This window comes from Tachyglossus aculeatus, chromosome 12 (assembly GCF_015852505.1).
Source record: "Tachyglossus aculeatus isolate mTacAcu1 chromosome 12, mTacAcu1.pri, whole genome shotgun sequence".
In the NCBI taxonomy this organism is placed as follows: domain Eukaryota; kingdom Metazoa; phylum Chordata; class Mammalia; order Monotremata; family Tachyglossidae; genus Tachyglossus; species Tachyglossus aculeatus.
Window position 1 is genome coordinate 44,836,810 of NC_052077.1, and position 27,838 is coordinate 44,864,647.

Genomic DNA, 27,838 nt, shown 5'->3' on the forward strand with positions numbered 1-27,838 from the left:
GCTTAGTACAGTGCTTGTTTTGTAGCAAGTGGTTAACAAATACCATTATTATTATTATTACTATTATTAATAATAATGATGATGATGGGGCTGATGAGACATAAGCTCCCAGGCCCCTGGGGAGCTCACAATCTAATAATAATAATAATAATAACAATAATAATGATGGTATTTGTTAAGCGCTTACTATGTGCAAAGCACTGTTCTAAGTGCTAGGGAGATACAAGGTGATCAGGTTGTCCCACGTGGGGCTTGCAATCTTAAACCCCATTTTCCAGGTGAGATAACCGAGGCACAGAGAAGTTAAGTGACTTGCCCAAAGTCACACAACTGACAAGTGGCGGAGCCAGAATTAGAACCCATGGCCTCTGACTCCCAAGCCCGTGGTCTCTCCACTTAGCCACGCTGCTTCTAAGAGTAAGGAAGAGGCAGTTGATAACAGACACATAAAAAGAGATATAACCAAAAATTTAGAAGTCCAGCAAAAGTCCTCTGAAACCCTGATGGGCATTTAAGTGCAGGCATCCATCATAAAGAAGGGGTGAATCGCCCCCTCTCTCTCCCTTGGTCACCCAGCCTCATCCCAAACTACACTTAAAGATGAGAAAGTTGCCTAATCCAAGCCCTCCAAGGGAAGGCACTGTTTACACTCCACCGAGCAGAGAGAGAAACCAGGCTTGCCTTGCAGAGAAACGTCTACTCACAAGCATCCAGTGGGGCTGCCACTTCTCCACAGTGGGTCCCCTGGTGCTTGAGGGACACGTGGACACTTCTGTCATTGGCCACGACTGGCCCTGGCCCTGGGCCTGACCTACGTGTTCCAGAAATGAGGTGGGAGAGGGCCGGCATTACTGGAATACAGGTTAATAACCAGAGGCATGGAACAAATGGCCAGCAGTACACAGGTTGCGTCAGCAGGAGACTCATCCTGGGGAAATAGGTTTCACATCACAAACTTAATGAATCAGAAGTATTTACTGAGAGTATTGTGAAGTACGCCCAAATGCTTTGGATCATGAAGGACCCACCTAAGGTCGCTGTGACCCCAGCCCGGTGCCAAGGCTGTGCCATGGCACCAGGACCCCACTTTGTCGGCTGTTGCGATCTGTGCCACTCACATCAGTCAACAGTTTTGGTGCCCAGTGTGGCAGGGATTGGCCTCTTCAGCACACATGAACATCCCCGCGATCGGTGCCTTCTTCATAGCGCTTAGAACAGTGCTTGGTACATAGTAAGTGCTTAACAAATGCCATTATTATTATTATTATTCCAGGAGGAAAGGCAATGTTGCACACTCAGAGACTCAGGCGGCTCTGGGTAACTGGATCTGGCGCAGTTATCACCCAGGCACAAAATGGCTCTAATCAATCAATCGATCGTATTTATTGAGCGCTTACTGTGTGCACAGCACTGTACTAAGCGCTTGGGAAGTACAAGTTGGCAACATATAGAGACAGTCCCTACCCAACAGTGGGCTCACAGTCTAGAAGGGGGAGACAGAGAACAAAACCAAACATACTACAAAACCAAACATACAACAATACCAAACCTACTAGAGGCCAGGGAGGGCAGCGGCCATGAGGGAGGTAAAACCGACCCCCTGAGGGGAGCTGGAAGTCCCCTCACAGACCATCCGGCAGCTGGCTTCATGGTCGATCGGGGCTCACCGTCTCTCTGGTGAGCCCCATTGGCAGGCTTTGCTGTTCCCTTTCAATTCAATGAGAAGCAGCCTGGCTCAATGGAAAGAGCACCGGCTTTGGAGTCAGAGGTCATGGGTTCAAATCCCAGCTCCACCAATTGTCAGCTGTGTGACCTTGAGCAAGTCACTTAGCTTCTCTGTGCCTCAGTTACCTCATCTGTAAAATGGGGATTAAGACCGTGAGCCCCACACGGGACAATCTGATCACCTTGTATTCATTCATTCAATCATATTTATTGAGCGCTTACTGTGTGCATGTGCAGGGGTCATGTGGGCTCTAACCATGACCCTTGTATCCTCCCCAGTGCTTAGAACAGTGCTTTGCACATAGTAAGCGCTTAACAAAAATGCCATCGTGAATTCATTTCATTCATTCAACTATATTTATTGAGTGCATACTGTGTGCAGAATACTGTCCTAAGTGATAGGAAGAGTACAATATAACAATATAACAATAAACAGACACATCTCCTGCCCACAGCAAGTTTATAGGACCTCGGCAAGAAAGCCAGAACCCCATGCAGGCTGGGGGGCAGGACAGTCCCAGAGCATGAGTACTTGAGAACACAGAGATGAGCGCCTCAGGCTATTTCCTCATAAATTTGCTCCTGGACAGGCACCCGCCCGAGTCCCCCGCCCCTGGGTTCCAGGAACGCCCGTGGCCGTGCTGACGTCCACCCCTCTGGGGGCAGGGTGAGGGGCCGGAGTCCGGGGGAACGGGTCCAGTCGGAGTGCTATCACCCAGACTCCGATCACTGGTGTTCCAGGGGCAGGGCGAGGGGCCGGAGTTCTAGGGAATTGGGAAGGGGCCGGAGCTGAGTGCCTCACCTAGGCCCGCATCACCCACAAGGAGGTAAGTAGCTCTCTCTGGGCCTGAGGCCCCTGTCCACTGAAACGAGGGCTTCAGGATGGGCATCAAATGGGGTTAGAAGCCACATGACCCCTGCCAGCCTCCAGCAAAGTGAGGCCCGAGCGCCGGCAACAGAGAAAGGGCCAGGTCAGTGGTCTGAGGGTCAGAGGCCTTGCTTTGAACCTGGGCAATGGGAAGGGAGGCAGGGCTGGCAGGGAATGTTTTGATGGGGTGAGGGGTGGTGGGGAGGAGTCGGCAGGGACCGCTGGAGGTTCGGGGGCACTGACCGGGGGCGGCCTGCTTTTGGTGTTGGCCGCAGGAGGGGCAGCAAGAGATAGATAGAGCTGCCATCTCTCAAGCGGGAGATGTGGGAGGGGGCTGCCGGGGGGCTGCAAGCTTGAAGAGAAGCAGTGTGGCTCAGAGGACAGACCACGGGCTTGGGTGTCAGAGGTCATTCAATTCGACTGGGGGATGCTCCTGCAAGAACACTGGCACACCAAGTTCTCTAGAGAAGCAGTGCTGTTATCTTGCATATTCAGTAGTTACAAGGGGTAGAGAAAGCCCCAACCTCATATCTGACAAGTCCATTCTTCACTTCTACCTTCTAGGGGGAATTTCACTGTATGACCCTAAAGCTCTCCAGCAACCTCTGCCCAGGTGGTTTTATGTTTGATTCATTCATTCATTCATTCATTCATTCATTCATTCATTCAAATTTATTGAGCGCTTACTGTGTGCAGAGCACTGTACTAAGCGCTTGGGAAGTACAAGTTAGCAACATATAGAGACGGTCCCTACCCAACAGCGGGCTCACAGTCTAGAAGGGGGAGTTACTGCAATACTGATCAGAAAAACCAGGGTTTACTGCGGAATGGATCATCTGTAATTCATTTATTTATATTAATGCCTGTCTCCCCTCATTCATTCATTCATTCAATCGTATTTACTGAGCGCTTACTGTGTGCAGAGCACTGTACTAAGCACTTGGGAAGTACAAGTTGGCAACATATAGAGACGGTCCCTACCCAACAGCAGGCTCACAGTCTAGAAATTGTCGTGGGTTCTAATCCCAGCTCTGCCACTTCTCAGCTGTGTGACTTTGGGCAAGTCACTTAACTTCTCTGTGCCTCAGTTCCCTCATCTGGAAAATGGGGATTAAGACTGTGAGCCCCATGTGGGACAACCTGATTACCTTGTATCCCCCCAGCGCTTAGAACAGTGCTTGGCACATAGTAAGCACTTAACAAATGCCATTATTATTATTATTATTATTATTGAAAAGAAGCCAGACCACTGGGGATCATGTGTCCCCTTTTATCAGCAGGACTGTCCCCTCCCAGCACTGATTGTCACTGTTCTGGGTAGGTGGTTGTGGCTTTACACTGACCTTATCCTGTTAATCTTTCCCCTTAGGTCTTTCTCCCCTCCTTGATTCCTCCATCCCTTTCACCTCTATCTGTCAGTGGTATTTACTGAGTGCTTTACTTTGTGCAGAGCTCTGTATTAAGTGCCTGGGAGAGCACAGTACAACAGAGTAGGAAGAGATGTTTCCTGTCCACAGCGGCTTCCAGTGTAGATGGAGAGACAGACATTAATATGAATAAATAAATTACAGATATATACATATGTGCTGTGGGGCTGAGGTTGGGGTGAGTATCAAGCACTTAAAGGTACAGCTCCAAGTGTATAGATGATGCAGAAGGAAGAGGGAATGAGGGGGAAAGAAGGCTTAACTGGGGAAGGCCCCTTGGAGAAAATATGATTTTAATAAGGCTTTGAAGCTGGGGAAAATGGTCGCCTGTCTAATATGGAGGGAGAGGGGAGTTCCAGGTCAGTGGGTGAACATGAGTCAGAGAAGAAATAGATTCATTCATTCATTCAATCGTATTTATTGAGCGCTTACTGTGTGCAGAGCACTTGGGAAGTACAAGTTGGCGACATACAGATGGTCCCTACCCAACAACTGGCTCACAGTCTAGAAGGGATATTCAGAAGTAGCTTGGTCTAGTGCAAAGAACAGAGGCTTGGGAATCAGAGGACCTGAGTTCTAATCCCAGTTCTGCCTCTTTTATGCTGAGTGACCTTATGCAAGTCACTTCACCTCTCTGTGTCTCAATTCCCTCATTTGTAAAATGAGGATTCAGACTGTGACCCCTGTGTGGGACCAGGACTGTACCCAGTTGGATTATCGTTTATCTACTCCAATGCTTAATACAGTGCCTGGAACATAATAAGTGCTGAACAAATACCACAATTATTATTATTATTATTATTATTATTATTAATTTATGTCTCCCCCTCTAGACTGTAAGCCTGTTATGGGCCAGGAACATGTCTGCTAATTCTGCTATGTTGTCCTCTCCCAAGCACTTAATCCAGTGCTCTGCACATAGTAGGGGCTGAATAAATGCTACTGATCGATTGACCATAAACTCATCCTCGAGACTGAATGCTCTTTGGGGGCAGGGGGCTTGCCGAGATGGAGGCCCAGTGAACAAGCTGGCATTAGCAGAGTGAAGTGTGTGGGCTGGGCTGTAGTAGATCAGTGAGGTGAAGTAGGAATGGGCCAGCTGATTGAGCACTTTAAAGCTAATGGTAAGGAGTCTCTGAAATGGAGGCGGATGGGTAACCACTGGAGGTACTTTGGGAGTGGAGAGACATGGACTGAACACATTTTTAGAGAAACGATCTGGGCAGCAGAGTGAAGTATGGACTGGAATGGGGAGACCTCTGACCTCTAGCCTGGGGAAGCCTCCCCAGTCCCCAGGAGTCCGGTCAGCACCCAGATCCTCGAGCCTTCCCCCAGTGTTCAGTCCAGCATCCCGCTTCTGAGTGAAAGCAAGAGAGCAGATGGAGATCTACTCAAGAGGCTTCTTCTTGGAAACCCAGACCAAATGAGACAACTAGCAGTCCTGCAGTGCTGGGAGCCCTAGGTTGCCAAGACCAAAGAGCCACAAATGTCAAGGAGGGAGCAGGCCCAAGCCTGAGGTGGTGGGCAGTGAGGTTCCCCGAGGACCTGGGGGAGACCAGATCTGAGCCTGGGGACTCAGCATTTTGTGCTTGTGGGTGCCTGGCTCTGAACAGTCTTTCAGACTGTTAGAGAAGCAGCATGGGTCAGTGGAAAGAGTACAGGCTTTGGAGTCAGAGGTCATGGGTTCAAATCCTGGCTCCGCCAATTGTCAGCTGTGTGACTTTCTCTGAGCCTCAGTTCCCTCATCTGTAAAATAGGGATTAAGACTGTGAGCCCCACAGGGGACAACCTGATCACCTTGTATCCCCCAGCACTTAGAACAGTGCTTTGCACGTAGTAAATGCTTAACAAATGCCATCATTATTATTATTATTTCCAACCTCTTAACCCTGTGGGTAGTGTGGCTTTCTCCTCACTATAGCAATAGTCTCTTCAAGCCTGCTTTCCCACAGGACTTTGTAAAATCAAAGTGTGCTTCAAACATCGTTTTCACGATTTCTAAAAAAACCCGGAAATTTTTCATCTTGAAATTGCCAGAAGCATTTCAGTGGGGAACCAACTGGCTGCAGAATGATCTCAAGTTGTCAAATGGGTTCTTCCTGCCCTCAGTTCAGTGTGAACCATGAGTTTCTTTCAGTGGGAGTCGGCGCATTCCTCCAGCCTCTTGTCATCTCCAGGCTCCCAGGGAAGCCGATGGGGAATGGAGTTGGCATTTGTCCCGGGTTGCATTCCTAGGTTTCTCCCCCAGTCCAGCCAGCAGAACTCCAAATGGTTAGGGAGAGGGGAAGAAATCTTCCCTGACTGAAAATGTGGGATTAAATTGAAATACTCTGAGGAAAGTGCTATCATTCAATCAATCAATCAATCAATTAATGGTAATTATTGAGCTTCATTATGTGCAGAGCGCTGTACTCAATGTGTGGGAGAGTACAATATAACAGAGTTGGTAGACACGTTCCCTGCCCACAACAAGATTACAGTCTAGAGGGGGAGGTAGACATTATTCATTCATTTATCCATTCATTCAATCGTATCTATTGAGCACTTATTTTGGGCAGAGCACGGCACTAAGCACTTCGGAGAGTACAACACTAAACAGACATATTCCCTGCCCACAACGAGCTTACAGTCTAGAGGCAGGGAGACAGACATTAATATAATTTAATAAATTACAGATATATATATGTGTTGTGGGGCTGGGAGAGGGGAAGAACAAATATAAATAAATAAATTACAGATACATCCATAAATGCCACGGGGCTGAGGACAGGGTGAGTAGAGGGCAACACAGAAGGGAGAGGGAATATATGAAATGAGGGATTAGTTGGGGAAGGCCTCTTGGAGGAGGTGTGATTTTATTAAGGCTTCGAAGATAGGGAGAGTGATGATCTATTGGATACGAAGGGGGAGAAAGTTCCAGGGCTGAGGCAGGACTCCAATTTAGATTTGTTTCATATCTAGGAATCTCTTCATAAGTGCACTGGTACTCTCTGAGGGGTCCTTGGAGTCATGTATATCTTCAACCATCGCACTAGTACTTGTTCACAATCCTTAATGAGCTGCATATTCTGTCCCAGAACAAATTTCCCCAAACACAAGGTATTAATCTACCCTAGTGTCAACTCTATAAGAGAAAATTGCAGTTCATTTGTTCAGAAGTGATGAAATTAGTCACCTAAGAACATCTGAATTTCAAAGATGCTGGAAAAAAAATAACCACAGATACTGAAATACTAAAGAAGGTTTATTAATTAAAAATCATCTTAACCTTTGAATGACATAATCTCAAAATTTTCTCTTCTCATGGTAGTCAAAAGACTATTTTTTTTTGTTTTTTCAAAGGGGTATTTTGTCAGAGATGCAGAATTAGATGGGGTAATCAAAACCAAAATCAACAACCTTTTTTCTTGAATACTTACTGCATGCAGAGCACTGTACTAAGCTCTTGAGAGAGTACAGTAAAGTAAGTAGATACTACCCCTGCCCTCAAGGAGTTTACAATCTACCACATCACCTGTACTGAGATTGGGACAGATGATAGTTTATAGAGTGGTTTGGAACCAGGAGCTGTAATCTCTTTCAACATATTATTACACCAAGGGAAAGTTGGGATTGATAGATGGAGCTTTGAGTGATGGCCCAGACCTGATCCCACATATTTCAAATCTGGTCCTGGAGAGGTGAGGCAAAAGGGAATGTGCCTTAAGCTGATCACCAGTTTTCAGAGCATATGACTATTTTTGTCTCTCACATCCTCTACTCAGTTTTCATTTCCACTCCTATGCCAGAACAAGCCAGGGTCAAAGGGCTCAGAACCCTACATGACCATCTGGATGGTCCAGGAGGTGCCAAATCTACGGCTTGGCTCTTTCCTCTCACAGACTTCTCTAAGCTTGGTTTCTGCTATGGGCAAAGCCCTGGACTCCTTCGGGCCCCCAGGAGTGCCCCGAAATGGACTTGAGCGAAGAGGGGCTTGGCAAGGGTGGGATTGGTGGGGGAAGGGTAGGGAGGGGAGGGCTGGGGCCGTTGTGACCCTCAGAGGCAGAGAGGTTGGCTGCATTGAACCGTCATTCTAAACTCTGGCAAACCCTCCTGGGTTTCTTCGGCCTGCAGCCCTCAGTGGAGCAGGGAATGTGTCTGTTTTGTCATTATACTGCACTCTCCTAAACTCTGAGTACCGTGCTTTGCACACAGTAAGTGCTCAATAAATACGACTGAATGAGTGAATAAATGAATGAATGAAGGCACTTTCTGGGCATGCTTGAGTTTGCCCAAACAGCCCAGCGCTCTCCCAGTGTTGGCAGACAGAGCACACCCAAAATGCAACCAGCCTCTGGAGAGCCCCTGACACTTTAAACTTGTTTCAGAGTAGAGAAGAGCTGAGCCCCTCCATTTCTGGTCTTGACCACCCCACCCTAGCCCCCGCACCTGCCCCAGGGCCTAATAAAGGGGTTCTCTGAGCATTCAGTCAGGGGTCTCTGTGAGGGGTGTTCTGAGCCCACCGTTCTGACCGTCAAGTGGTGGCATCACACCAGCCTGAGCCCCTATCATGGCTGCGGTGGGACAAGGATGCTCTGGGATTCCTTCCTTTGATAGCTAATCTCGCCTCTCTGTCTTCTGTCTTGTTGATCTTGGCTTGGTTGGAAATGCAATGGGAGGGAAGCTATAGAACAAGAAGTTTCTAAACTGAAAGCACTTATGTACATATCCAGAATTTATCTATTTATATTAGTGTCCGTCTCCCCCTCTGGAATGTAAGCTCACTGTGGGCTGGGAATGTGTCTGTTATAATGCTATACTGTACTCTCCCAAATGCTTTATACAGTGTTCTGCACACAGTAAACACTCAATAAATACAATTGATTGATTGCTTGATTGAAAGGGAGAAGAGTGGGGGCTGGGGCAAGCAGCGTGGCCTGATGGAAAAAGCAAAGGCCTAGGAGTCAGGAGACCTGGGTTCTAATCCTGGCTCTGCCGCTTGCCTGCTGTGTGAACTTGGGCAAGTCCCTTCACTCCTCTGAGCCTCAATTTCCTCATTTGTCAAATGAGCCCCATGTGGGACAGAGACAATGCCCAAGCTGATTAACTTTATTAATAATAATAACAATGGTATTTGTTAGGCACTTACCATGTGCCAAGCACTGTTCTAAGTGCCGGGGGGGATACAAGGTAATCAGGTTGTCCCATGTGGGGCTCACAGTCTTAATCACCATTTTACAGATGGGGGAACTGAGACCCAGAGAAGTCAAGTGGCTTGCCCGAAGTTACACAGCTGACAAGTGGCGGAGCCGGGATTAGAATCCATGACCTCTGACTCCCAAGCCCTGGCTCTTTCCACCGAGCCACGCTGCTTCGCATCTCAACTTATCTACCCCAGTGCTTAGTACAGTGCTTGGCACTTAGTAAGTACTTATCAACTATGGCCACTATTCTTATTCTCACTGAGAGAAGCAGCATGGCATAGTGGAAAGAGCATGGGTTTAGGAGTCAGAGGACGTGGTTTCTAAGACCGACTCCGCCCCTTCTCTGCTGTGTGACCTTGGGCAAATCACTTCACTTCTCTGTGCCTCAAGTTACTTCATCTGTAAAATGGGAATTTCTTAATCCCTGTGAGCCCCCCATGGGACAACCTGATTACCTTGTATCTACTCCAGCGCTTAGAACAGTGTTTGGCACATAGCAAGTGCTTAACAAATACCATAATTCTTCTTATTATTACTATTATTGGATTGGAATGGAGGCTGGGGCGGGGACAGGGGCAGAATGGTCCCATGGCCTGGGATATCCCAGGGGAAGAGAGGGGAAGCTGGGGCTGAAGTTCCTCGAGTCTGTCCCTGACCTGACTTTGGCTCTGGCTCCATGCTGTCAGTGATGGACCTGATGGAGGGGCAGCATGGAGGTACTTGTAATCCTTAGAAGTCTCTGGCCGTGGGGGCAACGTAAATTCCCTTCCGGTAAGTCCAGCGCTGCAGCCTTACTGTGGTTGCCAGAACTGCTCTGGTTTTCTCTGCTTGGGACCTCTCAGATCAGAGTTGATGCCCTGACCCGGCCTGGGTACGCTAAGGCGGCCCACCTGATTCTGGCATGCCTGACTCTGCTACCCCTGGCTCTGGTCCCCTGGCTCTGGCATGCCTGGGCACTGAGCTGTGTCTTCCAGACCAAGGTCCCTGCCATGCCTTATCTCTACCCTTGCTGGCTCTGCCAACAGCTGCTCGATTCAGAAATGGCCTGCCCATGTTCCACCCAGAACTGTGGGGGTGGACTTGGAGGGGGTGACTGACAGGTTGGATTCGACCCCTGAGGTGACCAGCCATTTCAGAACCCTACAGTGGCCCCCTGAGCCCTAGGCAGGCCCCGGGCAGAGAAGCAGCATGGCCCAGTGGCTAAAGCATGGTCCTAGGAGTCAGAACAACCTGGGTTCTAATCCCAGCTCCACCATTAGTCAGCTGTGTGAACCTGGGCAAGTCACTTCACTTCTCTGGGCCTCATTAGTAAAATGGGAATTAAGACTGTGAATCCTATGTGGGACAGGGACTGTGTCCAACTCAGTTACGGTGTACTTATCCCAGAGCTTAGTACAGTGCCTGGCACATAGTAAGTACTTAACAAATACCACTATTATTATTATTATTATTGTCATTATTATTATTATTATTATTATTCAGCCCCACGATCCGCTCTGCTCCCAGTTCCCAGTAGGTCCAACTAGGTTTGGAAGACTTCCTGAAGGAAGACTGTGAGCCCACTTTTAGACTGTGAGCCCACTGTTGGGTAGGGACTGTCTCTATATGTTGCCAACTTGTACTTCCCAAGCGCTTAGTACAGTGCTCTGCACACAGTAAGTGCTCAATAAATATGATTGATTGATTGATTGAAGGGAGATCCAGCCCTGTATCTTTCCTGACAGGTAGGATTCCTTGGCCAATCTGGCCTGGCTTCGGCCTAGCGTACCCTGCCCTCTGGGGTTGGCTGGCCTAAACCTACTTGCTGGATTTCAATGGGGAAACCCGCGACAGCAGTGACAACGGGGGTAGTGGCAATGGAGATGGCAGTAGCGGTAGCAGCAGCAGCAGCGGCAGGAGCCCAGCCTAGTCAGTGCCCCAGGCCACCTGGGGTTGGGCCTGCACACGAGTGCTCTGCCAGCAACCGCGCTCCCACCCTGGGGGCCCCACCCTCTCCAAGAGTACGGGAACACGGCCCAGCCTGCCCGCCCACCGGCCCGCTGCCAGCCCGCCACAGGGTGTGGAGTTTCCAGCTCCGGCGCTACCTCACCCTGGGTCGGGCCGCTCTCGTTCTCATGTCTCGGGTCCTGCGCACTCCGGCTGGAGAACTGGGCCTCTTTAAGCTTCTGAAATCTCCCATGGGAGGGACCGAAGAGTAACCCCGAGCTGTTTGTCTCTGGTTCATTCATTTCCCCACTAGCACCGCCCTGCTCTAGAGTCCCCGTCTCCACACCAGACCCACGATGGCAGTCTGGCCCAGGCTGGACACTTCCTGCTTCCCGGTCCGATGCCTGACCGACAACCCGTGGCCGCCCCAGCCCTCAGCTCCACCCCATTAGAAGAGAAACCGGTCTGGTCCTGTCGTAGGGAACACCGGGGCTTTCCTGCCTTGAGGAAGAAGACTCCAGGCTAGAAGGGTCAGGGGCGGACGTCATGCTGGACAGTGGGGAGGCAACAGAAGCCACTTTGGAAACCGAGAAGAAGGAGACCCTGTACTCAAATGCACCCTGCAAAGTCTGACAGTTGCGCTGTTGTTTAGGTGTAGATTAGCACCCCTCAAAGTCATTCATTCATTCATTCATTTATTATTTATTGAGAATTTACTGTGTGCAGAGCACAGTACTAAGAACTTGGGAGAGTACAATAAAACAATAAACAGACAAATTCCCTAGATGTTACTCCCCTCCTCAAAAATCTCCAGTGGCTAGCAATCAACCTACGCATCAGGCAAAAACTCCTCACTCTCGGCTTCAAGGCTGTCCATCACCTCGCCCCCTCCTACCTCATCTCCCTTCTTTCCTTCTCCAGCCCAGCCCGCACTCTCCGCTCCTCTGCCACTCACCTCCTCACTGTGCCTCATTCTCGCCTGTCCCGCCATCGACCCCCGGCCCAAGTCATCCCCCTGGCGTGGAATGCCCTCCCTCCGCGCATCCGCCAAGCTAGCTCTCTTCCTCCCTTCAAAGCCCTACTGAGTGCTCACCACCTCCAGGAGGCCTTCCCAGACTGAGCCCCCTCCTTCCTATCCCTCTCCTTCCCCTCGCCCTCCTTCTCTCCTCATCCCCCCGCCTTACCTCCTTCCGCTCACCACAGCACCTGTATATATGTTTGTACATATTTATTACTCTATTTTACTTGTACATATTTACTATTCTATTTATTTTATTTTGTTAATATGATTTGTTTTGTTGTCTGTCTCCCCCTTCTAGACTGTGAGCCCGCAGTTGGATAGGGACCGTCTCTATATGTTGCCAACTTGTACTTCCCAAGCGCTTAGTACAGTGCTCTGTGCACAGTAAGCGCTCAATAAATACGATTGAATGAATTAATGAATGAGGGGAGACAGACATTAATATAAATAAATGAATTACAGATGATCCATTCCGCAGTAAACCCTGGTTTTTCTGAATCAGTATTGCAGTATCTCCCCCTTCTAGACTGTGAGCCCGCTGTTGGGTAGGGACCGTCTCTATATGTTGCCAACTTGTACTTCCCAAGCGCTTAGTACAGTGCTCTGCACACAGTAAGTGCTCAATAAATACGACCGAATGAATGAATCAAACATAAAAGCACCTGGGCAGAGGTTGCTGGAGAGCTTTAGGGTCATACAGTGAAATTCCCCTTAAAGGGTAGAAGTGAAGAATGGACTTGTCAGATATGAGGTTGGGGCTTTCTCTACCCCTTGTAACTACTGAGTATGCAAGATAACAGCACTGCTTCTCTAGAGAACTTAGTGTTCCGGTGTTCTTGCAGGAGCATCCCCCAGTCGATCCAGGCTAGCAGGTTCAGGTCCAGGTCAGCAGAAGGAAAACTCTCCCTGAAGTCCTACCGGTGTTTTCAATCAAAATGAATCTTGGGAAATTTGGTGTCTTAAAGAAGATGCATAGATAGGAAAGGTGGATGGTGGATGGGTGGGTGAATGGATAATGGAGGGATGCAAGGAAGGATGATTGGGCAGATGGCCAGTTGGATGTGTGGGAAGATGAATGGATGGGTGACCTTGGACAAGTCGCTTAACTTCTCTGTGCCTCAGTTACACCATCTGTAAAATGGGAATTAAGGCTACAAGCTCCATGTAGTACATGGACTGTGTCCAGCTTGTCAGTCAGTCAATCGTATTTATTGAGTGCTTACTGTGTGCAGCGCACTGTACTAAGCACTTGGGAGAGTAATAATAATAATAATAATGATGGCATTTATTAAGTGCTTATTATGTGCAAAGCACTGTTCTAAGTGCTGGGGAGGTTACAAGGTGATCAGGTTGTCCCACTGGGGGCTCACAGTCTCAACCCCCATTTTACAGAGAACGGAACTGAGGCCCAGAGAAGTTAAGTGACTTGACTAAAGTCACACAGCTGACAATTGGTGAAGCTGGGATTTGAACCCATAACCTCTGACTTCCAAGCCCATGCTCTTTCCCCTGAGCCACACTGCTTCTCTAATAGCAGTAGTACAATAGTACAATAACAATATATTAATAAACGGACATTTTCCCTGCCCACAATGAGCTTACAGTCTAGAGGGAGAGACAGACATTAATATCTATAAATAAATAAATAATAAATTACTTGATTATGTTGTACCTACCTCAGCGCTTAGTAGAGAAGGATCATGGCTTAGCGGAAAGAACACGGGCTTGGGAGTCAGAGGTCATGGGTTCTAATCCTGGCTCCACCATCTATCAGCTGTGTGACTTTGGGCAAGTCTATTAACGTCTCTGTGCCTCAGTTACCTCATCTGTAAAATGGGAATTAAGACTGTGAGTTCCAGGTGGGACAACTTGATTACTTTGTATCTACCCAGCGCTTAGAACAGTGCCCAGTGCTTAGAACAGTTCTTGGCACACAGTAAGTGCTTAACAAATACCATCATCATTATTATTATTATTATTACCCCAGCACTTAGAACAATGCTTGGCATATAGTAAGCGCTTAATGAATGAATGAACGAATAGTACAGTGCCTGGCGTATAGTAAGCACTTCACAAATACCATAAAGAAATGGTTGGGTGGGTGGGTGGATGAATGGTTATTTTGAGACAAGGTGAAACAACACCAGGCAAAAGGGATTCCAATGAAGTGATGATGACATTGCTAATGGAGCTCACTTCTCCCTGGAGCAAAACATATTTGGAAGCTCAGTGAATAAGCCTTCCAGACAGGTGGGAACCCATTGTAGTAGGACCAGTTTGGCTACAAAGATAGAAATCACAGAAAAGAAAACTATCAACTCCTCAAGGGCAGAGATTGAATCTCTTCCTTCTCTGTCGGTTCCCCGAGCGCACAACACCATGCTCTGCTTCAGTGGGCTCTTAGTCCATACTGCTGATGGGAAAAAGAGAGGAGCAGCGTGGCCTGTTTGGAAAGAGCGCAGCCCTGGGAGACAGGAAACCTGGGTCTTTTTTTGGTCTGTCTCCCTCCTGTGAGCCCGTTGTTGGGTAGGGACTGTCTCTATATGTTGCCAATTTGTACTTCCCAAGCACTTAGTACAGTGCCCTGCACACAGTAAGTGCTCAATAAATATGATTGAAAGAATGAATATCCGTGGCTGATGAGGTGACCCCATCTCTTCTGTTGCAGGCTGGGAAGCCTGCTCTGCCCTTTATCTCCTCCTGCATGCTCTTCTCTCCTCCCTCAGCCTCTCCCACCACCTACCCTCCCCCATCTCTCTCTTTCTCACCCACCCCCAAACAAGTCATCTACCAATGGTGTTTACTGAGCACTTACCATGTGCAGAGCCCTGTCCTAAACGCTTGGGAGAGAACCATGAGACCGAGTTTGTGATCCGATCCCTGCACCTTCATCGCCCCTCAGCCAATAGCAAACCTCAGTGAGTTTGGACAAACTTTGGACAAACTCTAGTGAGCAGGGAATGTCACTGTTTATTGTTGTATTGTACTTTCCCAAGTGCTTAGTACAGTGCTCTGCATACAGTAAGAGCTCAATAAAAATGACTGAATGAATGACAAACACACCTGTCTCATTGCTCAATCTCTTGGCCTGCTGCAGGGGAGGCAAAGCTGGGCACAGGAGCCCAGGCCAGCTCTCTGTCATTCACTCATTCATTCATTCAATCATATTTATTGAGCGCTTACTGTGTGCAGAGCACTGTACTAAGCGCTTGTACAAGTTGGCAACATATAGAGATGGGCCCTACCCAACAGCAGGCTCACAGTCTAGAAGGGGGAGACAGACAACAAAACAAAACATATTAACAAAATAAAATAAATAGAATAAATATGTACAAGTAAAATAGAGTAGTAAATATGTACAAACATATATACATATATACAGGTGCTGTGGGGAGAGGGAGGAGGGGGAGAGGAAGGAGGGGGCTCAGTCTGGGAAGGTCTGTCTCCTGAGGAAACTGAGGAGGAGGAGCCCTGAGCTTGGCTTTGACCGAGGAGGGGTCCAGAGCATGGCTTTTTCTGAGAAGGGACCGCCAGTGTGCCTTTGTCCAAGGAGGGGTCCGGAGCATGGCTTTGACCAAGGAGGGTTGTGGAGCATGGCTTTTTCCAAGAAAGGGTCTGGAGCACGGCTTTGTCCAAGAGGGGTCCAGAAGGTTGCTTGGTCAGAGGAGGGATCAGGAGCATGCCCCCCAGCTGGTTCAGGGGCTGACCGCCCAGGGAGCCCATGCAAGTGTTCGGGCAGTCCGAGGGAGGCAGGGGAAGCTCCTGCTGACTGACAGGCCCAACGCCTTTCTTTTCTAGACTCTTCAAAATGAAGCTGCAGGCGCTGTTCAATGTGGTCCTTGCAACTGCTCTGGCCGTGGGCCCGGGAAGCTGGGTAAGGGCGGTGCCCCAGACCAGTCGCACTGCCAGCTCAGGCCTGCCTCCTCTGTCCGCCCCACCTCCTTTATCTGCTCTACTTCCTTTACCCACGCTGCCTCCTCCATCCGCACTTCCCCCTTTATCTGTGTTTTTTAATAATAATAATAATGATGATGGCATTTATTACGTGCTTACTATGTGCAAAGCACTGTTCTAAGCGCTGGGGAGGTTACAAGGTGATCAGGTTGTCCCACGGGCTGCTTACAGTCTTAATTCCCATTTTACAGATGAGGTAACTGAGGCCCAGAGAAGTGAAGTGACTTGCTCAAAGTCCCACAGCTGGCAAGTGGCGGAGCCGGGATTTGAACCCATGACCTCTGACCCCAGAGCCCGTGCTCTTTCCACTGAGCCATGCTGCTTCTGTTTCTTTTTCTGCTCTGCCTCCTCCCTCCACACTGCCACCTGCGTCCATGCCTCCTCTTTTACCAAAGTGTTTCCTTTACCTGCGCTGCCTCCTCTATCAGCCACCATCACCTCCAAACCTCCTTCCTCCTCCTTTATCTGTGCCACCTCCTTTGTCTGCACTGCCTCCTCCGTCCTCCACTACCACCTCCATCTGTGCCTCCTCCTTTATCCACACAGCCTCCTCCACCCATCACCACCATCTCCAACCACGCTACCTCCTCCTCTTTTATCTGTGCCACCTCCTTTATCCACACTGCCTCCCTCATCCACCCTGCCTCCAACTTAGCCCGAGGACAACGAGTTCGGAGAAGGAAGGGCGGTGATGCCCCTGCAATGCAGAAATGCCTCCTGTACTGAGAGCTAGAAGCTGGGTTGCCCAGGTTCAGACCAGCTGGCCCATGCCGTCCCGGGACTCCAAACTCCCCTGACCCTCCATCCCAGCCCCTGAGCCCACAGCAGCGGGGATGGGACCCAAGCAGTGTGACTTAGTGGAAAGAGCTTTCATTCATTCAATCGTATTTATTGAGTGCTTACTGTGTGCAGAGCACTGTACTAAGTGCTTGGGAAGTACAAGTTGGCAACACATAGAGACGGTCCCTACCCAACAACGGGCTCGCAGTCTAGAAGGGGGAGACAGACAACAAAACAAAACATGTGGACAGGAGCACAGGCTTGGGAGTCAGAGGTCATGGGTTCTAATCCCTGTTCTGCCACTTGTCAGCTGTGTGATTTTGGGCAAGTCACTTAACTTCTCTGTGACGCAGTAACCTCATCTGCAAAATGCGGATTAAAACTGTGAGCCCCATATGAGACAACCTGATTACCTTGTATCTACCCCAGTGCTAAAAACAGTGCTTGGCACATAGTAAGCACTTAACAAATACCATCATCATCACTGTAGTTAGTTGACATGACTCCGTCCATCAACAGGATTTAATGAATACCTCCTGAGGGCTAGCACCCACTTGGAGGCCTACTGGGTGCAGAGCACTGTACTGAGCACTTGGGAGAATACAATAGAGTTAAAAAAAAAACCAATGCCCTCCCTCTAGGGGCTTACAGTCTAAGTAATGTTTTTTGGTTTTTTTAATGGTATGTATTAGGCACTTACTTTGTGCCAAGTGCTGCTCTAAGCACCAGGGTAGATACAAGTTAATTAGGTTGGACACAGTCAGCTTGTCAGCTGTGTGACTTTGGACAAGTCACTTCACTTCAGCTATGTGACTTTGGGCAAGTCACTTAACTTCTCTGTACCTCAGTTACCTCATCTGTAAAATGGGGATTAAGACTGTGAGCCCCATGGGGGACAACCTGATTACCTTGTACACCACCCCCCCAGCACTTATAACAGTGCTTGGCACATAGTAAGTGCTTAATAATAATAATAATAATGATGGCATTTATTAAGTGCTTACTATGTGCGAAGCACTGTTCTAAGCGCTGGGGAGGTTACAAGGTTGTCCCACAGGGGGCTCACAGTCTTAATCCCCATTTTACAGATGAGGGAACTGAGGCACAGAGAAATTAAGTGACTTGCCCAAAGTCACACAGCTGACAATTGGCAGAGTGGGGATTCGAACCCATGACCCCTGATTCCAAAGCCCGTGCCCTTTCCAGTGAGCCATGAAACTCCATCATTGTTACTATTATTATTATTATTCTCTGTGCCTCAGTCACCTCATCTGTAAAATGGGGATTAAGACTATGAGCCCCATGCGGGAAACCCTGATTATCTTGTATCTACCCCAGTGCTTAGAACAGTGCTTGGCACATGGGAAGTACTTAAATACCATCATCATCATCATCATCATTATTATTATTATTATTGTCACATCTATTAGTTGGTGAGCCAGTCAGAAACATAAGCAGAAATTGGGTTTTCTGTTAAATATGGGAGGCCTTGATCAGGGGAGTGAGGAAGGAGGGGAGCATGGGAGTGGAGAATGGGGGGAGCGAGGAAACAGGGCAGTGAGGAGAGGGAAGCAGGGGAAAGGGAATGGGGGAGCAGGGAAACAATGGGGTGGGGAGCAGGGGGAGAGGGGGAGTGGCAGGTAGGAAGGGAAGGGTGGGGTTTGACCTACCCTCTTCTCTTGGCCCCCCGGAGGCCCAGAAAGACTGCATGCAGGAGCAGCTGCGCCTCCGCGCTCAGGTGAGGGCCCTGGAGCAGCAAGTGAAGCGGCAGCACGTGGCCATGGAGCAGCTCCGGCGGGAGAAGGAAATCCAGCTCCTGGAGGTGCCAGGGGAGGGGATGGAGCTCGGGGGCCTCGGGGACCTGAGGACATACGCAGGTGAGGGAGACCCCCCCTGGTTCCGCGGTTCCCTTCCCTCCAAACACGGACACTTGCCAGTCGGGGCCCCCCGGCAGTGGCATTCTGGATCTTCTCTGAGCTCTCAGAGGCCCAGTTACCATCCCCGACCTGCCCCCTTCTCCCACCATCATCCTCACTCCTGCTCCCTCCCCTGCATCTTCACCCCCAATTGTTCTCCTCCTTGACTCCCCACCTGCAGCTCCGTCCCCTACCTGTCCCCTCCCATTCCCCCCTCCTGCCCACCACCTGCAGATTAATTCCCCACCCGTGCTCCACTTGCGCCACCACCACCACCTGTCCCCACCTGCCTCTCACCTGTCCCCCCACCAGTTAAGACAAGGCACCTCAGGGAGGGTGGACCAGGTGGTTGCGGGGGTTTGCCTACATTGACTAAACTGAGACCACTCTTCCAGCTGTTCCTGAACCTCTGAAGTCTCACTTGCATATGCCCAGTTATGATCCATCAAACATCCCTACATAAATCAATCCATCCATACGTACATACACGTACACACCCACATAGAGGCACGCTGGTGATGGGAATCTCTGCACTGTGGCATTTCTCTGGAGTCTCATTTGGTGGACAGAATGGGGTCCTATCTGGCCTGGGGCCTGGGGCAGTGGCCCTGACCAGCCCTGCCCTAGCATCTCCGTGGCCAAGTCAGGCGGACAGAACAGAGGCCAGCGGTGGTGCTTTTAGTCAGTCAGTCAATCATATTGAGCGCTTACTGTGTGCAGTTCAGTGTATTAATCGCTTGGGAGAGCACAGTATATAACAATATCACAAACATATTCCCTGCCCACGAGCTTACAATCTAGAGGGGGAGACAGACATGAATAGAAATAAATTAAGGACATAAGCGTTTGGGGGCTGCGAGTGGGGATGAATGAAGGAAGCAAGACAGGGTAAAGCAGAAGGTAGAGGGAGAAGAGGAAAGGAGGGCTCAGAGAAGATCTCTTGGAGGAGATGAGCCTTAAATAAGGCTTTGAAGTGGGGGAGAGTGATCATCTGTCAGATTTGTAGAGGGTGGGCATCCCAAGTCAGAGGCAGAATGTGGGCAAGAGGTCTGCAGCGAGATAGATGAGATGGAGGTACGGTGAGAAGGTTAGTGTTAGAATGAAGTGTGCGAGCTGGGTTGTAGTAGGAGAGTAGCAAGGTGAGGTAAGAGGGGACAAGATGATTGAGTGATTTAAAGATGATGGTGAGAAGTTTCTGTTTGACGTGGAGGTGGATGGGCAACCACTGGAGTTTCTTGAGGAATGGGGAAAGATGGGCTGAACGCTTTGCTGATGTCACCGACAGACTGCTCCGAGATCTACAACGATGGCCACACAAGCAGTGGGTTGTACCAGATCCAACCACTCCAGAGCCCAGAGCAGCTCTCCGTGCACTGCGACATGTCAGACGGAGGGGGCTGGACTGTGGTGCAGAGGCGTTCTGATGGCAGCGTGAATTTTAACAGGTACAGAGAGCTCCGAGGGGTGGTGGAGAGGCCAGAGAGAGAGTTGGGCTAACCAGACCCCTCCCTGCACTATTTCCAGGGCAGGGGCATCTGACTCTGGGTTATTCAGGAAGGATCGAACCTGTGTCGTGCAATAGATTTGGGCTAAATGAGAGGGCACCCCTCTCAGGGTCGCACCTGGAGAGTTTCCAGTACTCTACCAGTCTCGACTGTGGGAGGGAGAGTCAAGCAGAGGCCTGTCCATTCCATTCCATTAGCTAGCGAGTGGAAGACAAACTGCTACAAGTCAAAACTCACCTCTGCTGGGCAGCAACGGCATGAGAGAGAGTCGAGGGCGAAGACTCAAGTTTACTGCGTGGAAGGAGGCAGTGGTAAACCACTTCAGTAATTTTACCAGGAAAACTCTATGGATACACTACCAGAGAGACTGCTGATGGAGGTGGGGTGTTCTAGGCGAAATGTGTCCATGGCATCACTGTGGGTCAGAGAAGACTCGACCGCATAAGATAAGACAAATGAGAGGGCAGCGATGGGACTATAGGGAGTCTCTCAAGGCTTGGTCCTGGGCCCCCTTCTAGTCTCCATCTCCCTTGGAGAACTCATTTGCTCCCATGGCTTCAACTACCATCCCAAATCTGTTGATTCCCAAATCTAAATCTCTAGCGGCACAGTCTAGTGTATAGAGCATGGGCATGGGAGTCAGAAGGACTCGGTTCTGATCCCGGCTCTGTGACTTGCCTGCTGTGTGACCTTGGACAAGTCGCCTCACTTCCCTGCGCCTCAGTTACCTCATCTGTAAAATGGGGAGTAAGACTGTGAGCCCCACCTGGGACAGGGACTTGCTTTTATCCACTCCATCATCATCATCAATCGTATTTATTGAGCGCTTACTGTGTGCAGAGCACTGTACTAAGCGCTTGGGAAGTACAAGTTGGCAACATATAGAGACAGTCCCTACCCAACAGTGGGCTCACAGTCTAAAAGGGGGAGACAGAGAACAAAACCAAACATACTAACAAAATAAAATAAATAGAATAGATATGTACAAATAAATAAATAAATAAATAAATAGAGTAATAAATATGTAGAAGCATATATACATATATACAGGTGCTGTGGGGAAGGGAAGGAGGTAAGATGGGGGGATGGAGAGGGGGACGAGGGGGAGGGGGGGGAGGGGGATCACTCCAGTGATTAGTGCAGTGCCTGGCACATAGTAAGTGCTTAAAAATACCATTATTATTATTATTATTATTATTATTATTATTATTATTATTATCTCTAGCCCTGACCTCTCTCCTTCTCTAGTCTTGCATTTCCTCCTGCCTTCAGGTCATCTCTACTTGGATGTCCCACTGACACCGCAAAATTACCATGTCCAAACCAGAACACTTCATCTTCCCGCTCAACATCTCCTCCTCTTGACTTTCCCATCGTTATAGACACCACCACCATCCTTCCTGTCTCACAAGCCCACAACCTTGGCACTACCCTCAACTCATTTATCTCAACCTGCATAAATCTGCCACCAAATACTGTTGTTTCTACCTGCACAATCTCTCTAAAATCAGCCCTTTCCCTTCCATCCAAACTGCTATTAAACAGATCCAAGCACTTAACCTATCCTACCTTGACTACTGCATCAGCCTCCTCGCTGACCTCCCTGTCTCCTGTCTCTCTGCATTTTAGCCCATACTTCACTCTACTGCATGGATCATTTTTTCTAAATAAACATTTAATCTCTGTCTCTCCACCCCTCAAAGAACCCCCAGTGGTTGCCCATCCACTTCTGCATCAAACAGAAACTCTGTACTGTCAGTTTAAGGCTATTAATCCCCTTTTCCCACAAGATGCAATGTCACTAATCTCCTACAACCCAGTCCGCCCACTTGGCTTCTCTAACGCCAACCTACTTACTGTATGCCAATCTCATTTCCTTTGCCGTCCAACCCCTTAGTCACGTCCTTCTCCCAGCCTGGAACTCCCTCTCTCTTCACAGCTGACAAACCACCATTTTCCCCAACTTGGAAGCCCTAGTTAAATCATACCTCCTCCTAGAGGTCTTCCCTGACTAGCCTCTCATTCATTCAATAGTATTTATTGAGCGCTTACTGTATGCAGAGCAGTGTACTAAGCGCTTGGGAAGTACAAGTTGGCAACATATAGAGATGGTCCCTACCCAACAACAGGCTCACAGTCATCTCCCCTCCCTCTCTACTCTCCCTTCTGAGTCTACTGTGCACCTGGGCCTGTACCCCCTAAGCACTTAAATACTCACCACAACTCCAGCCCCACAGCGCTTATGAACATTGCCTTATACTCTGCTGCTTCTCCTATCTGCAATTCATTTTAATGCCTGTCTTCCCCACAAGATTGTAAGATGCTTGTGGTTAGAGATCATATCTACCACTTTAATTGTATTGTATTCTCCCATGTGCTTAGTACAGTCTTCTGCACAAAGCCACTTGGCTGCTGTGTGACCTAGGGTGGATCACTTAACTTCTTTGTGCCCCAGTTCCCTCATCTGTAAAATGGGGATTAAAACTGTGAGCCCTATGTGGGACAGGGACTATATCCAACCTGATCATCTTGTATCTAGCCCAGTGCTCAGGACAGTGTTTAGCCATAGTAAGTGCTTAACAAATGCCTCAAAAAAGTAAGCACTCAATAAATTCCATTGATTGATTGATTTCAATCAGAAGTGAAATCTCATTTCTACAGTGTGTTACTTCTTGGGTTTTCAGAGGCTGGGATGACTATGAAAAGGGGTTTGGAAATTTTGACCTGAAAAATGGTGAATTCTGGATTGGAAATAAAAACCTTCACTTGTTGACATCCCAAGGTAAGCCTGGAACTGCAGCATGTTCATCTGTTCTACCAGTGGTCAGCCTGGGACCACGATGTGTCCTCCTTCCTGTCCGCAGTCAGACTAGGACCACAGTGTGTCCTCTCTCCTGTCCGTGATCAGATTAGGACCATGGTGTGTCCTCTCCCATGTCTGTGGTCAGACTGGGACCGTGGTGTTTTCTCTCTCCACTCTGCAGTCAGACTGGGGTGACAGCATGCCCCACAGCTCTGCTCTGAGCCTGACTGTCCTTTCCTGTAGCTTGACACCTCTTTGGGCTGAACTCACTCCTCAAGGTTGGCACTGGCCCCCTGCTCCTGGCTGACGATTTCCCAAATCCTGGGGCTCTGGTAGTGGAAGAAGAGGAGGAGGAAGAGGAGGAGGAGGCAGGAGGGGTTATTCTGAATGGAGAAGGAGATCCTGTTCTGCCCTTTTTTCCAGGAAACTACACACTGAGAATCGACCTTGCTGACTTTGAAGGAGAGAGCCGCTTTGCCCAATATGAAAGTTTCAAAGTTGGGGATGAAAAGGTAGTGTGAGCTGAGCCTGGATGACTGACAACCTGAGTGACTGACAGCCTGGACTACTGAGAGCCCTGGTGACTGACAACATGGATGACTGACATCTTGGGTGACTGACAGCCCTGGCAACCAACAGCCTGGGCTTTCAGCTTTCTTCATTTCTCTGGCCTCCTGCAAGGCAAGGCTCCAGGTTCCCTCTCCTCTCATTCGTCTCTTGATTCCCCCAACCCCACTCTCCCCTGCCTGCAGGATCAGGCCCTGAGGCTCCCTGTGTCTCTCCTCACATTCCCCCATTGAAGGTAGAACCCTGGAGCCCCCCAGCCTTGCAGCCTCTGCTGTGGCTAAGCTGCCTCTAGGCCTCCCCTGCCCCCAGCCTGGGACCCCCAACCCCTTTCCTGGCTCCTCATGTCTGCTTCTCACCTGTGAGAGACAGTCATCCTGGCCCCTCTCTCCCCAGCACAGCCTCCAACCACACCCCACCCCACCCCACCCCACCACCTCCCCTGCCCTTTTGGCTATGAGGGATGCTGTGGTTATCCACGTCTGGGAGACCGGACTCCTTCGGTCATCTCCCTTGCCCACACTTGGACCATGTCACATCCTCTCGCCTTCCAGCTTTTCTAGTAACCTCCAGATCAACACAGGTCACTGACTGGTGTCCTATGCTTGTTGCCACGCCATCCAAGTGGCCTTCCCACCCTAAGCACGGCATCCAGCCCAGCCCTACCCACCTTCTCCAGCCCGGCACTGTCCAGCCCCTCCATTCCAGTCCATCCATCTATTCATTCATTCAGTCATATTTATTGAGTGTTTATTGTGTGCAGAGCACTGTACTAAGCTCTTGGGAGAGTACAACAGTAAACAGACACATTCCCTACCCAAAAGGAACTCACAGTCTAGAGGAGTAGTGTACACCTCACCTTCAATCCTCCCCTCCTTCTTCTGCTTCCTGCTTTGACCCTTGCTGCCCATAAAAAGGGAACACCTTTCCTGCTCCTGTTCCTGCCCCTGCTTCCGCTCCCCAGGCCCTCTCCCTTCCCTCCTTAAGAAATAGCACATGGCCACTCCCTTCAGGAATTGTTCTGTGAGAAACTCCACTCATTCTCTCAGCCTTTGGCCAAATCCACCCTTTCCCGTCCATGCAGGCTACTATTCCTGAATGTGTGTGTAGTTGTGCGCGCGCTTGCCAGTGTGTGGATACAAATGTGTGTGTGCGCGTGTGTGTGTGTGTGTGTGTGTGTGCATACCTTTGTGGGAGCAAGTGTGGAGAAGCAGGGGATGGGGAGAAGAGGGTGAGGGCCTCCCCATCTGCCCTTGCCAGCCAGAGTGGCACCTGTTCCCCCTCAGGGTTCATGTGGCCGCCCACCCAACATTCGCCTAGGGCCAGCAGTCAGTGCCCTCAGGCAGGCAGCCTTGAGCAGTCTCCTGAACTAGAAACCCCCTTCCCTCTGTACAAAGCCCCCAGAGCAGAGCCCCTCTGACCAGAGCCCCCAAGCAGAACTTTCCAAGGAAGCCCCCCCAAAAGCAAAGCCCCTCCAAGCTCAGTACCCCTCAAGCTGAGCCCCCTGAGAAGAGCCCTCCAAGTAGTCCCCTGAGAAGCCTCTCCAAGCTCAGTACCCCTCAAGAAAAGCCCATGAGCTGAGCCCCTTGAGAAGAGCCCCCTGAGCAAAGTCCTGAGCATGTCCCCCAACAAGTAGAGCCTCTCTGAGCAGAGCCCCAGAGCAGAGCTCTCTGACCAGAGCCCTCCATGTGGAACCCCCCAAAGCAGAGCTCCTGAACTGAGCCTCCCAAGGAGAACCCTCCCCCAGTAGAGCCCCCTGAGTAGTTACACCCCCTCCCCCACCCAACACAAACCCTTACCAGAACTGCCAGAAGGGCAGATGGGAGAGCAAACACATCTAGATGTGCAGAGCCACTAGCCTGGCTCACTCATTCCTTCCTGCCAGCCTGACTCACTCACTCCAGACTACCATCCCGGCTCACTCACTCACTCAATCATTCACTCACTCCCTAAACTCATGCCCATGACCCGACTCAGTCCCACTCACCCACTGTCCTGGCTCCTGTGGGCAACTGGCCCAGCTTGCTCACTTCTACCCACTATTCTGGCTCACTCTCTCCCACCCGCCAGCCTGGCTCACGCCCACCCACTGGCCCTTTCTTGCAGAGCTCCTACATGCTGACCTGCGGCCGGTATTCTGGGACGGCGGGGGACTCGCTGGGGGTGGGGTCTAACCCCGAGACAGAGTGGTGGGGAAGCCATCGGAAAATGAAGTTCAGCACTTGGGACCGGGACAATGACAACTACGAGGGCAACTGTGCGGCTGAGGACAAGGCCGGCTGGTGGTTTAACAGGTTGGCGGTGGTGACTGGAAGTTGGGGGCGGGGAGCGTGGCACCGGCACAGGTTTCCGGGGACCACAGGTGCTTGGCAGGTGTCTTCAGAGACCTTGATGGTGATCACTCCGGTGGGAGGCCCGCAGGGTCGCAGGTCCAAGCCCTGGCACAATCTGGGTCCGGGGTGACCAGGGCAGGCGATTATGTTGGGAATCCTGGGCTCGGTCCGGCAGGGTGATGTGAGGCAGAGGGATCGGTGGGAGGAGCTGCTTGTAGATCCCAGTGGTCTGCAGGGCATACAGTGCAGGGAAGCAGCATGGCCTAGTGGAAAGAGCATGGTCCTGGGAGTCAGAGGAAGTGTGTTCTAATCCCAGGTCCACCACATATCTGCTGTGTGACCTTGGGCAACTCACTTAATGTCTCTGTGCCTCAGTTACCTCATCTGTAAAATGGAAATTAAGACTATGAGCCCCATGTGGGACAGGGACTGTGTCGGACCTAATTAGCTTGTATATACTCCCACTTAATAATAATAATGACGATGACATTTATTAAGCGCTTACTCTGTGCAATGCACTGTACTAAGCACTGGGGAGGTTACAAGGTGATCAGGTTGTCCCACAGGGGGCTCACAGTCTTCATCCCCATTTTACAGATGAGGTAACTGAGGCACAGAGAAGTTAAGTGACTTGCCCAATGTCATACAGCTGACAATTGGCGGAGCCAGGATTTGAACCCATGACCTCTGACTCCAAAGCCCGTGCTCTTTCCACTGAGCCACGCTGTTTCTCCGAATAGTGCTTCTCCAAGCACTTAGAATAGTTCTTGGCACATAGTAAGTGCTTAGAAATTACCACAATTATTATTATTATTATTATTATTAGGATGAGTGGCAGCCCCAAAGGGGAGGAAAGGTTGAACCTTCCCTTTCATAACCCTGGATCGGGGGGATGAACAGATGCATGGGCGCAGAGGAATTGGGCTGATGGAGACCAGGACCTGGTTCTCTTGTGCCACCAGCAAGGGGCTGGAGCAGGGGGACCCCAGGAAGCCTTGCCTGGGGGCCCTAGAAGTGTGACTGTGGGGTTGAAACAGGAAGCCTCAGCTCAGGAGTGAAGACCGGGCTAGGCTCGGCCCTGGGCAGCGAGGATCTGAGGGTTCACTCTCTGAAGTTCGATCTGGGTGCAGGTCTCCCTCAAGGCTGAGGACCCTCTTGGGGGTGGCTGTGGTTTCCCACTGGGTCTTGGGGCCGTTGGGGACACCTCAGGCTGCTAGTTGGAAAGGTGCTGGGCTCTGCCTGCATTCATTCATTCATTCAATCATATTTATTGAGCGCTTACTGTGTGCAGAGCACTGTACTAAGTGCTTGGGAAGTACAAGTTGGCAACACATAGAGATGGTCCCTACCCAACAGTGGGCTCACTGTCTAGAACTGCAGGGTCGGGGTCCCCCAGAACCCCATCCTGGGCAAGGCCTTTGACTGTTTCTCACATGGTCTTCTTCTCACCAGGTGTCACTCTGCAAATCTGAATGGCATCTACTACCACGGCCCTTATACGGCCTTGACAGACAACGGTGTGGTGTGGCACAGCTGGCACGGCTGGTGGTATTCCCTCAAATCCGTGCGTATGAAGATCCGTCCAGGAGACTTTGTTCCAAATGTGGTCTGACCCTCAGTCAGTGCCCCAAGATGCCCCGTCCAGGCTAGCCCCATCCCCCCACCCCCACTGCCCTGTGCCTAAGGCCTCCCTCGTGCTCCAGCCTGCCCCAGCACCCCGGACTGCCCGCCTCGCTCTCTGCACCTGAGATCTGATTCTCACCTACCAAAGCAAAGGGGCACCCAGGGCATGGGAGCAGGATTAGGCCAAACATGATTCAGTGATTCTCTTTA

At 50.1% G+C, this 27,838-nt stretch overlaps 1 protein-coding gene across 1 annotated transcript; it reads left to right on the forward strand.

Annotated features, from left to right (window-relative positions):
- The first annotated feature begins 2,426 nt into the window (after positions 1–2,426).
- FGL1 (fibrinogen like 1) lies at positions 2,427–27,838 on the forward strand. Its single transcript, XM_038755227.1, has 8 exons — positions 2,427–2,552; positions 15,949–16,024; positions 18,578–18,761; positions 20,086–20,245; positions 22,990–23,087; positions 23,532–23,620; positions 25,779–25,966; positions 27,458–27,838. The coding sequence occupies exons 2-8, from the start codon at positions 15,959–15,961 to the stop codon at positions 27,615–27,617; spliced, it is 945 nt and encodes a 314-aa protein (XP_038611155.1). The 5' UTR covers positions 2,427–2,552; positions 15,949–15,958; the 3' UTR covers positions 27,618–27,838.

Excerpts from the sequence above, each read along its gene's own strand:
- FGL1 (XM_038755227.1), top strand. The coding sequence starts at position 15,959 with ATGAAGCTGCAGGCGCTGTTCAATGTGGTCCTTGCAACTGCTCTGGCC. Across the intron at positions 18,762-20,085 it reads GGACCTGAGGACATACGCAG|ACTGCTCCGAGATCTACAAC; the intron begins GTGAGGGAGACC and ends TGTCACCGACAG. Across the intron at positions 23,621-25,778 it reads TCAAAGTTGGGGATGAAAAG|AGCTCCTACATGCTGACCTG; the intron begins GTAGTGTGAGCT and ends CCTTTCTTGCAG.